The sequence below is a fragment of the Chiloscyllium plagiosum genome, chromosome 9, assembly GCF_004010195.1.
Source record: "Chiloscyllium plagiosum isolate BGI_BamShark_2017 chromosome 9, ASM401019v2, whole genome shotgun sequence".
Lineage (NCBI taxonomy): Eukaryota > Metazoa > Chordata > Chondrichthyes > Orectolobiformes > Hemiscylliidae > Chiloscyllium > Chiloscyllium plagiosum.
In genome coordinates this window covers 86,936,921-86,951,165 of record NC_057718.1, presented here as the reverse complement: position 1 = coordinate 86,951,165, position 14,245 = coordinate 86,936,921, and the positions used below count along the sequence as shown (strand labels likewise).

The following is a 14,245-nucleotide window of genomic DNA, read 5'->3' as shown; positions in this document are numbered from 1 at the left end:
TACCAGCAAACAAAATCTTTTAATAGATGTAACACAATTCTTGTTGTTATAGACCAATGTAAGAAAACACTGAGGCAAAGTGAGATAGTCTATAAAAATTAAACAGACTAAACAACTGTTATAATGTTATTTCAAAAAGGTTACAGAAACCATGACATGAAAAAGACAAAGTATTTTTCTCTCCATTCCATTCCTAATTAAAACTAAGAGGAACATTTCCGTTTAAATAATGATTAGCTGAAGGTATATTAATCTCATTGAGCAGTCATCCTTTTGGACATAGAAAAGATCATCCAGGGATTGTGGTCTCCAAAGCTTATAAAAAGAAGTGTTAATGGGAGAGGGGCAAAATGTTAGCAGCATTGTGCCTTTTTATCAACCTCTTCAGATTCATCTGTTAGTTTTATATTATCTGCATCAGTATTCTCAGTTAGATAGATGAAGTCACTGTCCAGAATATTCTTCACCAGAAACCGTGTTGCTTCATCAATGTTTATGTTCTCCTGCAAGCATCAGGAAAAATAAATATTAAGTTATTACAAGTAAACATTGCAATAGTATGAACATGTAAGAAAGATTAAAAAGAATCCTGTGTTCAAATGGCACATTGCATAACCTCTCCACACTCAATGAAGTAGTTTAAAAGTGTAGATATGATTGCAACACATGAAAAGAAACAACCAATTTGCACTTGGCATGATTCCATAAACAGCAATGTAATATGCCCAGATAAACCTATTGTTAAAAGTGATGTTGCTTGACAATTTACTAAGCCACTGGGGCGAACTTGCTGTCTCGCCCAGAGACAAGAGTATGCGTCATCAAGTTCAACAGTTAGTCAATGAGAATTCTTCCCCCGATTTTATTCCTCTGTCCATCCTTTAAAAACCATTGCATTCTCTATATCATCAAACCCCCTCCACCAACAACTTAAAGAGGTGCCCAATCTAATGAATTAGGCATTTTCTCCCAAATATGAATCAAACTCGGTCATCCTTATATCATTATAACCACATTTATTTGTATTTGCACTATCAGAACATCAATTTGCATTGAATGATTCATTCAATTAAATATGTGGCCTTCAGTTTTGTTTTTGATTATTTTTGTCGCTGCTAGCCTTATTTTGCCTACAAAATGAAAAGAATTCTGGGAAGGCAGCCCTATTTTAGCAGGCACCATTTGATGAAATACAAGCCAAGGTTAAGCAACCTTTCCACATAATTTAACTTGCAGGATCTCACAAACAGGTCCACTTGTTAGATATGGCTTGATGGACCACACTCATATCTCTGGGCCATAAAATCAGTTCTCCCCAGTGGCCTGGCCAACCCTCATGCAAAATCACTTAACATAATCCCCCGTATCTTTTTTATCACTGTATCTTTTTGACAAGCTTGCATTATTTTTTCCTGTATACTCCATCTTACCACAAGGTTACTATTAGGGGGTCTGTATACTACTCCCCCCAAGTGACGTCTCATCTCTACCCAAACCATTGTTGCATTCTGGTTTCCAAAACTTAGGTAATCTCTCTCTCTTTTGTACTAATGGACTATAATTTGAGTACTTTTAAAAAATATTTTATTCTTACTCTGAACCTTGAGTAAGAAAAGTACTTTTCAGAACTTTGTATTCCTATGCTAAACTATTTTTTTTACTCCTTCAATTCTATAACAAACACTTAAAGTACCTGTACCTAGGTATCCAGAACCTAAGATAGCACCAAAGCAGCATCATTATAAAGTTTTCACTGCACTCATTCGAGTGCACATGACAATAAAGATTATTTTATTCTATTCTAGTGTCACCATCTACGAATAGCTTTAATTAGTTTCCTGTCTTTCTTGAATGCCATGTACCCTTCAATATTCAAGATCCAATCCATGTCATCCCAGTAGTTATGTTTCTGCAATCAGATGGCATTTTTTTATTTATAAATGCACTATCAGAAAATCCATTTGTAATGAATGCTCCATGCAATCAGATGCATAGCCTTTTAGTTTGATCCTTTGATTAGTTTTGTAACCACTAGATTTATCTGTTGTTTTACTCAGAGTTATATTTACTCTTCATCCCTTCCGGTCACAGTCTGTTTCTAATTGCCCTTATTAATACCTTTTTCCATGTCCAGTCTCTACTCTTTGATTTACATCGTCTCAAATTTGAATCCTTATCCCCAGAATTTAGTTTTAAACCCTCTCTATGCCCCAAGTTAAGGGGTTCACTTGCCTCAGCACAACACAGGCATAGACTATTCCAACAATATAGCCTCCATCTTCCCCAATACTGATACTAGTGCCTCATATACCTGAATGCACCTCTTCTGCACTAGTCTTTGGATCACACATGAATTTCTTCATCTTAATTAACCCACACAAATTTACATGCGGCTCAGGTACCAATCCTGAAATTATTACCTTTGAGGTTTGTTTTGTTTAATTTGATGCTGTGCTCTTGTACGGACTCTGCAGAACCTCTTTCCTCACCTGTCTATGGCATGGATGCTTACGCAGATCTTGATGACTGGTCCTCCACCTTCCACGTAAATTCCTCTCAACCCTGTGCAGATCTCCTGAACCCTGGCACCAGATGGGCGACAAGGAGTTCTGGATTCTCTGCAAAGTAGAGTGTCAATCCACCCCTCACTACACATTCCCTAGCTACCATACCATTCTTTTTCACTAGCTCCACCTGAATGCCTTGGTCAGTTCGCACATCCACTGCAACCCTCACTCTCATCCAAATAGGCCTGAACACACCAGAAATCACCTGCACAACTGCAAAGGCTGAGGCTCCTGCTCTTTTGCCTTTGGGCTCCCATTACCTGCTTCACTTACTGTCACACCCTCCTCTACCTAGTCTATGACCAAATCAGACCAATCACCCCTATTCCACAGGGTATGACAAGGTCCTGGAATTAAGTGCCCAGGTAACATCCCGCCCTCCCTGACAAATCAGTGTCTGTAGTTTGGCTTCCAGCTCACTAACTGTGAGCCATAGCTCATTGAGCCATAACACCTACTGCATGCCAGATTGTCTGAGGTCATACCAGCACCCAGGAACTCCCACATTCTACATCAACTGCCCTGCCATCTTTATTGTGCTGTAATTAAGTAATTGATTATATTATTGATTCATTATTAAATAAACATGTGTTTCTTCTCACTATCATTCTTCCAAAGGGCTGTGAGCCAACTGGAAACAAAACTAAAATCAAAAGACTGATGGTTTATCAAAGGCAGATTAAATGGTGTTTAGGTACAGATTATTTAAAATCCAACTGAATGGCAGAACAGGTTCAAAAATTTGAATCACTTGTTCCTGTTCCTATGATAAGTCAGGTTGGCAGCTTGCCTGTCACACACCCAAACAACAACTATTCCACCCTCGCATCTCAACCCACTTACACCCAGCACAAAGAACATTATTAAAAGATCCTAAGTGATTTGAAAGAGTCAATTGTTGTTAATCCCTAGCCTTCTTTTGGAAAGTTCACATGTTTAGGAAGAAATCGTGAAACTCTATTTAGAAAGATCACTTAATTTACCCTTTTTGTATATCCATTCTTTATTTACCCTGATCATTGCCAAACCTACTGCCCGGACAACACTCAAATGCTCTTTCCCACTCCAGTTTCATATTACACTCTCCTAAAATATAAAGTGACTTTGCACACATTGCTAGCAACTCCCTTCAACATTTTCCCTCTCTTCATTTCTTCCTAACATTATTTAGGAAACATTCAGTCCCACTCTGAAACTCCTTTCTCTAACCTCCACAAACTTATCACTTTGCCAAAATTTTATTTCACCCTGTGACTCATTCATGGAGGTGCTTCATTTTTGGGGGAATAACTAATCTACCAAAACTCAGTTCTCAGTCACTGCTTCAAATCTCTCCTTGCAATATTTTATTGCTTGTTACCACTCCAAGTCGCTCTCTACTCTCAGAGATCAGTCATTCCTCTTCCCTCAAAGGTGGGGAGGTGATAGGGTAGTAGTAATGTCACTGCACTAAAACTCCAGGCTAATATTCTTGGAATAGGGGTTTGACTCCCACCATGACAGATGATGAAATCGGACTTCAAATAAATTACTGAATTCAATTTAAAAAACTAGTTTAATGTTGATCATGTAACCATTGTCAATTGTTACAAACATCCACCTGGTTTATTAGGTGAGAAACACTGCTATCCTGACCTGGTCTGGATTACATGCAACTCCAGATCCACAACAACGTAGTTAACTCTTCACTACCCTCTGGGCAGTTAGGGATGGATGATAAATGCCAGTGACACCAACATGCCATGAGTGAATATTAAAAAACTATAGCTTCTCCTCTGTTCTTAACGGAAATAAATTACTTGGAAACATTATATTAAAAAGGTGCAAAAGAGGTTTGAGAAGATTTGTAGCTCAGGTTGAGGTTCTGGATATAAGTTTGCTCGCTGAACTGGAAGGTTCGTTTTCAGACGTTTCATCACCATACGAGGTATCATCATCAGTGAGCCTTCGGTGAAGCACTGGTGTTCGTGACCCACTCTCTATTTATGTGTTTAGGTTTTCTTGGGTTGGTGACATCATTTCCTGTTCTTTTTCTCAGGGGGTGGTAATTGGGATCCAAGTCAATGTGTTTGTTGATAGAGTTCCAGTAGAATGCCATGCTTCTAGGATTTCATGTGCATGTCTCTGTTTGGCTTGCCCTAGGATAGATGTGTTGCCCCAGTCGAAGTGGTGTCTTTCCTCATCTATATTTAAAGATACTAATGAGAGTGGGCCATGTCTTTTTGTGGCTAGTTGATGTTCATGTATGCTGGTGGCTAATTTTCTGCCTGTTTGTCCAATGTAGTGTTTGTTACAGTTCTTGCAAGGTATTCTGTAAAACAGCAGTTAATTAACTTGAAAGTCCTATACAGACAACAAGCAAAACTAATGTCATTTACAAACTTCGGTAGAAAACTAGCCACCAAGATACATGAACATAAAGGAACAGAAAATGACATCACCACAGGAAATGACGTCACAGATCCATGAAAACAAACACATAAATAGAAAGCGGGTCACTAACACTAATGCTTCACAGGAGGCTCACTGATCATGTTACCTAGTATGGTGATGAAACATCTGAAAACGAACCTTCCAGCTTAGTGAGCAAACTTCACATCCAGAAGGTGCAAAAGAATTGCAGCAGCATTCATTTACATAATAAGTAATTCCAAAGTTGTATTAAGGCGAAGGGCATTGAAGCCTATTAATGAACTGGAGACAAGCAGAGGAACCAGCAAAGAATGAACAAAGAAATAATAAAGAAAGAGAAATTAGAACAAGAGAATATAAAACAGACTGTAAAACCTCCAAGAAACACATAGAACAGAGAGCAGAACAGTACAGAAAGAGGCCCTTTGGCCCACTATGTCTGCACTGACTCAATGATACATTATAAACTAATGCGATCTGCCAGCACATGGTTCATATCCCTCTTTTCCCTGCCTTTTCATGCGTCTGTCTATATGTCTCTTGAACATTGCTATCGTATCTGTTTTTATCACCTCCTCTATATAAGGGAGGAGAGCAGCTAAAGAAAGCATTGGTTCCTTAGAAGACGACTCTGGGGAAATAATAAAGAGAAAAAAAAGTAACTTTAGATAGGTATTTTGTATCAGTTTTTAAAGGAAAAGGTAAAAAAAATCCTAAGAATAATAAAAAAGTAAGAGCCAAAAGGAAGGGAGAAACTTCCAACAATCAAGATCAGGACTATGCACTGGGAAAACTGAAGAGCCACACAGGTTGACAAATACTCTGGATCCAATGGTCTGCATCCTAGGGTCTTAAGAGATCTGGAAAAGGGATTGGAAAGCTACAAGAAAAGGATGAAGATTGAAAGCAGGAAAATTTGGGCCAGTTAATCTAACACCTGGAAAATGCAAGAGTTTATTACTAAGGAGGTAGTAACAGGATACTTAGAAAATCATAATAGAACCTGGCAGAGTCAACAGTTTTGTGAGAGGGAAACAGTGCTTAAACAAAATTCGAGCTATTTGAGGATATATCGAGCAGAGTGGATGGAGGAGAACTGGTGAATGTTAGGGTCTTAAGGGCTAAGTTTCTAAAATAAAATTTAGTTTTTCCATTAATTTGGCAATTAACAGAACATAACATTATAAAGTTACATTGCAGCCTTAAATAAGAGTATACAAGCTTCAAGGGAAGTTGCAGCCAATTAAATCATGATTGATTTAATTTGTATTTTGGAGCCTGAGTCAGTTGTTTTCAGAAAGTATAAGTAGAAACACCCCTTAGTACTGCCTTGTCTGCTGAGAGGTGAATGATGTGGAGATGTTTCCCTCATGGTGAATCTAAGCAGAGTTTAAAATAAGAGGTCTCTCAACCAAAGCAGAGATGTGGAGGCATTTCTTCTGTCTGATCATTGTTATGCAGGATCATTGGACACAGTCTAGGTCACATTAAGCAGATTTTTCATCAACAATAGAGTCAAGGATTATGGGGAAAGCCAGGAACAGGAGTTGAGGCCACAATCACGTCGAGGTTGAAAGGCCCGCTCCTGTTTCCTACTTCTTATGATCTTTGAAAGGTTTTAAATATCGAGTATATCCAGAATAGTTTTCTGAAACAATTAGAGATATTTTTAATACAAACTGTTCAGACATATCATGATGTGCATCTGGAGCAGGTGGCTCTTGAACCCAGGCCTTTTGGACCACAATACTATTTCTACACCATCAAAAACAACTAGAACTACCAAGAAGGAAGGCCACCGTATATTTGTCAAACAAGATTTAGTTTATAATCTTAGCTGTTCTTTAACAGTGATCACCACCTAACTGAGTTCAACACAGAGTTTGAAAGGGAGACATATGAAGCATTTATGAAAATTTTAGGTTTAGGAGAGGCTAACTTCAAAGGGTCAGAAATTAGCACAGCAGACTGGGCAAATCTGTTAGAGGACAAAATGGATCAGTGGAAGGTATTCAAAAACAAAGCTGGTGTGTCAAAGAACGCGTTATACCCATTAAGAGCTAGAAACCCTGCAGTGTGAAAACAAGCCCCTTACCCAGTGAGTCCACACTGACCCTCCGAGCAGCATCCCACCCAGACCCATGCCCCGACCCTACTCTTGTAACCCTGCATTTCCAGGGTTAATCTATAGCCAATCCACTTTTTCTGTGCACCTTTAAACAAGAGTTATACTTATCAAAAACAAAGAGCCATAGATAAAAAAGAAAAAAAGACAACATAGAGCTGAAAGTAAAAGCATACAAAGGTGCAATAAAAAATAGATATAGGTGGATGGGAAGAATATAAACAGCAAGAGCTGACAAAGCGAGCTACAAAAATTCTGAAAAGAACTTGCGAAGGAAATCAATACAGAGAAATCCAATTACATTTTGACTAAAAAAAATAGTCAGGAGCTACGTGGTTCCTTGAAAACTAATATTGGTGATGTTGTCAATGAAAATAAGGAAATAGCTGAATAATTACTTGTGTTAGTATTTACAGTACAGGAAGAGGTCAGGATGTCAAATTTGCCAAGGGCATTGTTACTAAATCAAGGACAGGGACTCAAAGTTAATATAAGCAAGCTAACAGTAATGGAAACATTAAATTACAGGTGCCTTCACTACAAATTTCCAACATTCTCCTAATTCAGGAAAGGTTTTTCAGATTGAAATATTGTGTAAACTACTCCACTACTTGAGAAAATAATAGAATTATAAATTAGTTTAACATGAGCTTTTTGACATTTGCTAGATTCTATGAAAAAAAAGGATGACTGATCACTTGAAAAAAATTCAGCTGAGCTGAGAACCAGAATGGATTTGTAGAAAGTAGGTCACGTTTGACAAAGCTTAATTACTTTGAAGAAGTGTCTGAATTTCTGGATAGTGTTATCTACAGAATGGGCCTGAGCAGGTATTTGAAAAATTCCCTCATAAGGGATGGGTTGGTTATAGCTTGAAGGTGACAGAATTGGAGGCAAATTAGTGACTGGGTTAAGAAGTGACTGAACAGCAGGAAGCAAGGAAATATTGATTGTGGACAGGTAAACTTATTGGTATCTTGTAAGGATCTGCACTGGCTCCTTAACTTTTCACCACATTTATTAATTACTTAAATGATCAAACAGAATGTCAAATTTGTGAATGACATAAAAATAGTTGGTATTGTAAGGAGTGTAAACACTTCAGATCAAAAAATGGTAACAGTTAATTCTTATATAAACCTCTGAGATTCCCCTCAATTCTGGGCTTTTGTGTATCCCAATTTTATTTGCACCACCATGGAAAACTAGGGCTTCAGTTGGTTAAGTCCGAAGCTCTGAAATACCCTCTCCACAGTTCCCTGTTTCGACCTAGCTTTCTTTCTTGAAGACACTCCTCACAATCGTTCTTTTTGACTAATCTTTTAGACAACTTACATAATAAGATGTATCAGTATCCAAATGGCTAATTCTCCCTTATTCCATGAGATCTAACCTTGCTAACCAGTCTACCATGAGGAACCCTGTTGAACACCTTACTGAAGTCCATATCGATCACATCCACTACTCTGTCCTCATCAACCCTCTTTGTTACTTCTTCAAAAAACTCAATCAAGTTGCTGAGACATGATTTCCAACGCACAAAGCCATGTTGACTATCCCTAATTAGTCCTTGCCTTTCCAAATATATGTAAATCCTGTCCCTCAGGATTCCCTCCAGCAACTTGCCCACCACCGATGTCTGGCTCACCGGTCTATAATTCCCTGGCTTTTCTTTATCACCTTTCTTAAATAGTGGCACCACGGTGGCCAACCTCCAGTCTTCCAGCACCTTACCTGTGACTAATGATGACTAGGGCCCAGCAATCAGTTCCCTAGCGTCCCACAGAGTTCTAAGGTACACCTGATCAGATCCTGTGGATTTATCCACCTTTAAGCATTTTAAGACATCCAGCACCACCTCCTCTGTAATATGGACATTTTTCAAGATGTCACCATCTATTTCCCCACATTCTATATCTTCCATGTCCTTCTTCATAGTAAACACTGATGCAAAATATTTGTTTAGTATCTCCCCCATTGCCTGCGGGGCCATATACTCTTCTTTGTTACCCTTTTGTACTTAACGTATTTATAAAATCCCTTTGGATTCTCCTTAATCCTATTTGCCAAAACTATCTCATGCCCCCATTTTGCCCTTCTAACTTCCCTCTTAAGTATAGTCCTACTGCCTTTGTACTCTTGTAAGGATTCACGTGATCTCTGCTGTCTATACCTTACATATACTTCCTTCTTTTCTTAAACAAAACAGGATTATACTGTCTCTGAACTCTGGTTTTCTCATTTTTGAAGGCTTCCCATTTTCCAGCCGTCCCTTTACCTGCGAACATCTACCCTCAATCAGTTTTTGACAGTTCTTGCCTAAAACTGTCAAAATTGGCCTTCCTCCAACTTAGAAATTCAACTTTTAGATCCACTCAATCCTTTTCCATGACTATTTTAAAACTCATCAAATTGTGCTCGCTGGTCCCCAAAGTGCACCCCCACTGACATCTCAGTCACCTGTCCTGCCGCATTTCCCAACAGTAGGTCAAGTTTTGCACCTTCTCTAGTCAGCACATCCACACACTGAATCAGAACACTTTCTTGTCGACACTTCACAAATTCCTTTTCATCTAAACCCTTAATACTATGGCAGTCCCAATCTATGTTTAGAAAGTTAAAATACCCTACCATAACCACCCTATTATTCTTATAGATAACTGAGATTTGCTTACTATTTTTTTTCTCAATTTCCTGCTGACTATTGGGGAGTCTTTAATACAATCCCAGTAAGGTGATCATCCCTTTCTTATTTCTCAGTCCAAATAACTTCTCTGGGTGTATTCCCAGGAATATCCTCCCTAAGTACAGCCTTAATCCTTTCCCTTATCAAAAATGCCACTCCCCCCTCCTCTCTTGCCCCCCTTTCTATCCTTCCTATTGCATTTGTATCCTGGAACATTAAGCTGCCAGTCCTGTCCATCTCTGAGCCACATCTCTGTAATTGCTATGATATCCCAGTCTAATGTATCTAACCATGCCCTGCATTCATCTGCCTTCCCTGTCAAGCATCTTGCATTGAAATAAATGCAGTTCAACTGATCAGTCCTACCTTGTTCTCTGCCTTGTTCCTGCCTGCCCTGACTGACTCGCATCTGTAGATCTGCAAACAATTCTGCGCACTAAACCTCAGGGCAACAATATTAGCCTTGGGAGGGAGAACAATGCAGATTTACTAGCATGATGCCTGGCATAGAAGGGTTAAGCTACAAGGAGAGCTTAAACAAATTAGCATTGCAATCCTTTGAATTTAGAAATTTAAGAATTGATTTGATTGAGGTTTTCAAGATATTAAGTGTCATGAATAATAACCTTTGCAAGAAGCTTTCATTTTGAAATGCCCCTTTAACCTAAAATGAAACAGATAGCTGGGCAGGGAGTTGCTGGATTCTTGGCAAACCCCTTTTGCGTCCACATGACCTAGATACGCTATGCTATAGAGAAGAAACAGGTGGAAGCTGATTGAGGTACAAAGTTATGACTGGCTTTCTGCTGCAGCTGGGGGAGACCAGAAAAACACATGAAGACACACATCTCCTCCAGAAGACACAAGGAGATGTTTTCAGAGACTAAGAGTTCAGACAGACTGTGAAATTGCATTGTGAGTGACAATGGGTTTTCCAGCTGAACAAGAGGTCTCAGAGCATTATGGTGCTGAAGGAGGCCATTTGGCTCATTGTGTCAACACTGACAGGCAACATGATGTTATGGTACAACAGTCAAAACTGTCTAGAAGAACTGATAGTGGGAGCAAATGTCTCCTATAAATGAAAAATTTGTGTCATTTTTGATGCAAGGCTTCTGTGTTTATGAAATCTGGAGCAGATTAAGTTATGTTCATATGGAACTCCTGACCTAATCCCACGTGAATAAAAGAATGGAAGTTTATACTTGGTAGTGTGGATGAGCAGAGGGATCTTGGTGTCCATGTACACAAATCTTTGAAAGTTGCCACCCAGGTAAATAGTGCGGTGAAGAAGGCATATGGCGTACTGGCTTTTATTGGTAGAGGAATTGAGTTCCGGAGTACTGAGGTCATGTTGCAGTTGTATAAGACTCTGGTGCGGCCGCATCTGGAGTATTGTGTGCAGTTTTGGTCGCCATACTATAGGAAGGATGTGGAGGCACTGGAACGGGTGCAGAGGAGGTTTACCAGGATGTTGCCTGGTATGGTAGAAAGGTCGTATGAGGAAAGGCTGAGGCACTTGGGGTTGTTTTCATTGGAGAAAAGAAGGTTTAGGGGTGACTTGATAGAGGTGTATAAGATGATTAGGGGTTTAGTTAGGGTCGACAGTGAGAATCTTTTTCCACGTATGGAGTCAGCTATTACAAGGGGGCATAGCTTTAAATTAAGGGGGGGGGGGTAGGTATAGGACAGATGTTAGGGGTAGGTTCTTTACTCAGCGAGTCGTGAGTTCATGGAATGCCCTGCCAGTAGCAGTGGTGGACTCTCCCTCATTATGGGCATTTAAGCGGGCATTGGATAGGCATATGGAGGATAGTGGGCTAGTGTAGGTTAGGTGGGCTTGGATCGGCGCAACATCGAGGGCCGAAGGGCCTGTACTGTTCTATGTTCTATGTCACCTGGTAGTATTTAGTGAAGGTGAAGGGCCTGCCTTCTAGCTGAAAAACTAGAGCCCCATGTCACCTTTATAGAGCAAGACCCACCATTGCACAGCTAGATGACACACTTAATGTGACACATCTTCCCTGGGATCAAAGATCCCTGGACACTGAAGTCCTGACAAGCAAGAGCTTCGAGTCATTCATATGTTAGCAATCCTTCATTGATCAGTGGCACCACCAGGAAGTCAATGATCATTGCTGGTACATCAGTCACTCAGACTGAAGGGCATACCTCTGTTGCTGATTGACCAGATCGTGTGTTTTTGTATTAGTTGTGGGTTAAATTTTAGCTAATTCCTGTTATTCTTCAAAATATTGCCTTTGGGTCCTTTACAACCACTTTGGAGAAAGTAGACAGGTTCTCAATTTAACTGTAAAACATCACCTCTGATAGTACTGGGGAATGCTGTACTTCATTGGGAGTGTCAAGTCTCTTGACATAACCCACAACCTTAAGCTACTGCAGACACCTGGCCAGTAAGCCAAAATATGTTGTAACTGTGAGTTGACTAGAGAACTACCTTGCTGCAGTACCCCAAGCAGATGGTTACATTGTCACTAACCTTCGCTGAGGTTTCATACCACGCTATGAAACCATTGTCCTTGCAGTAGCGATCCATCGTCGCTGGGCTATTGTCCAAACCATCCCATTGCTGATCACATTTGTTTGCCAAGAGCACAGCAGGGATTGGCTTCCCATTGGGCAACTTCACTTTACTGTCCAAGTCACTCTTCCACTTCAGAACTGCGTCAAATGTTGAGTGTCTGGATACATCGAAGACTACAAAAGCTCCAACAGCTTCTTTATAATACACTCTCGTCATGTTGCCAAATCGTTCTTGACCTGCAGCAGCCAAAAAATTACCCCCAAAGTGAATGCAATCAATTTCATAAACAACAAGTTTTACTTTTTCCCTTTAAAACTAAGAACACGCAGCACAGAGACAGGCTGGGTCCATTTTCACAACCCACGTGACTCTCTTCCCAACCTATTTTGCTTTTTAGCAACATCTCTCTCACTTACGTATTTAGTACCTCTTTAAACGCATCTACACCATTATATTTGAGATGTAAATAACACTAATTAGGTGTGACCTGTCCTTCCTAGCTGCCCTGAGAAGGTGATAATGTACCTTGAATTGTTCGCCATTATCAGGGTTAAAATGCTAAAAGTCATATTTCCTTACATTGGCTTCAAAATGTATGCATTCTTCTCATGGTGTTAATTTCTGTTCCAAACATCTGAATATTTTCTGTAAGAAATGCCTGTATGAGGAGGTAGGTGATTTGAACAGCATTTAGTATAATAGACATAAGGTAGGGGCATATCTCAACCATAGTGCAGAACGTTATTGATTAATAACACCATGACTTATAGGATTGAAACACAGTTAATTCAGAAAATCTTATTTGGGAGAAGTAGCTTTGAAGTAAACATTCAGAACTATTTACATGAACAAACTGTTCCTAAATCAGATTTGTGAGATTTTAACTGTGAAAAATACCTTTGATGTGGGTAAAATACAGCGTATAAAAGGAGCTACTTTCAACAAATCTACAGAGGGCTCAAAAGATCAAACTGGAGAATGGAAGCCACACTCTGAACTTAGTTCAGCCAACCATCTATTTGAGATATCAATAAAAACTGTTTCATCTTCTCCATCATTAAGTGTCTTCTGCCTGCAGAAAACATGCCATTTATTTTGTCCTCAAGTTTTTAATCAGAATTTCCTTCAGTTTGCTTCCTCCCTCTGTCAGGCAGTGTTTTCCCAGATCACAACAGCGTGTTGTGTCAATAAAATGTTCTCTCAAGCTGCCTTTGACAAAGGAACCAATAACCTCAAATTCGTGTCCTCTGGTTACAGATCCTTCTGCAACAGAAATGTTACTTCTTATTTACTGTCAAAGCCTTTCTCGATTTTAAACACCTCTGTTAAATCTCCTTTTAGCGAAGTTTAGGAAAAACAACCCCAGTTCCTCCTGCCTCTCCTGGGAGTTGGGATGACTGGGAAGATAGCTTGGTAAAGCTTCAGAATCAAGCCAGTCTTCCTGGCAAAATGTGATTTTGCGAGCAGTAGGACAGTTGTCATATCGGTTACACTGTGCAAGCCCAATGGAGCCAATTAAGTTGTCAATTAAGGGCCATTTCCCATCTTCCATGGTGTCATGCCCAAGTTAGGGATGATAGATGGTGAGAGAGAACAAACACCAAAAACACAGTACAGGAACAGGCCCTTCAGCCCTCCAAGCCAATGCCAACACATTTTGCCCTTCCATACTAAAATTGCCTTCACTTACAGGATACATATCCCTCTATTCCCTTCCTGGTCAAACTTGTGTCTGCTTCCACAACCTCCTCTGGCACTAGGTTCTAGGCACTCACCACCCTTTGTGTGAAAAACTTGCTTGCACATCTTTTTTAAACTTTCAACTCCGCACCTTGAATCTGTGTCCCCATCCTGGGAAAAAACTTTAAACTTTCCACTCTATTCTTGCCATTCACAATCTTATAAAA

The 14,245-nt window shown here is 39.7% G+C and overlaps 1 protein-coding gene across 2 annotated transcripts in view; it reads right to left on the bottom strand.

The window, feature by feature from the left end:
* The window catches only part of LOC122553028 (ras-related protein Rab-32-like), a 29,957-nt gene continuing 15,712 nt past the window's right edge, over positions 1 to 14,245 (bottom strand). The window contains exons 2-3 of one of the 2 annotated variants that reach the window (XM_043696457.1): positions 12,294 to 12,574; positions 1 to 503 (exon numbers count right to left, since the gene is read on the bottom strand). In XM_043696457.1, the coding sequence (XP_043552392.1) occupies positions 354 to 503; positions 12,294 to 12,574 (431 nt within the window). In that variant the 3' untranslated portion in view covers positions 1 to 353. Of the gene's footprint in view, positions 504 to 4,839; positions 4,879 to 12,293; positions 12,575 to 14,245 lie in introns of those variants that run through there. The other variant, XM_043696458.1, reaches the window with a different exon arrangement.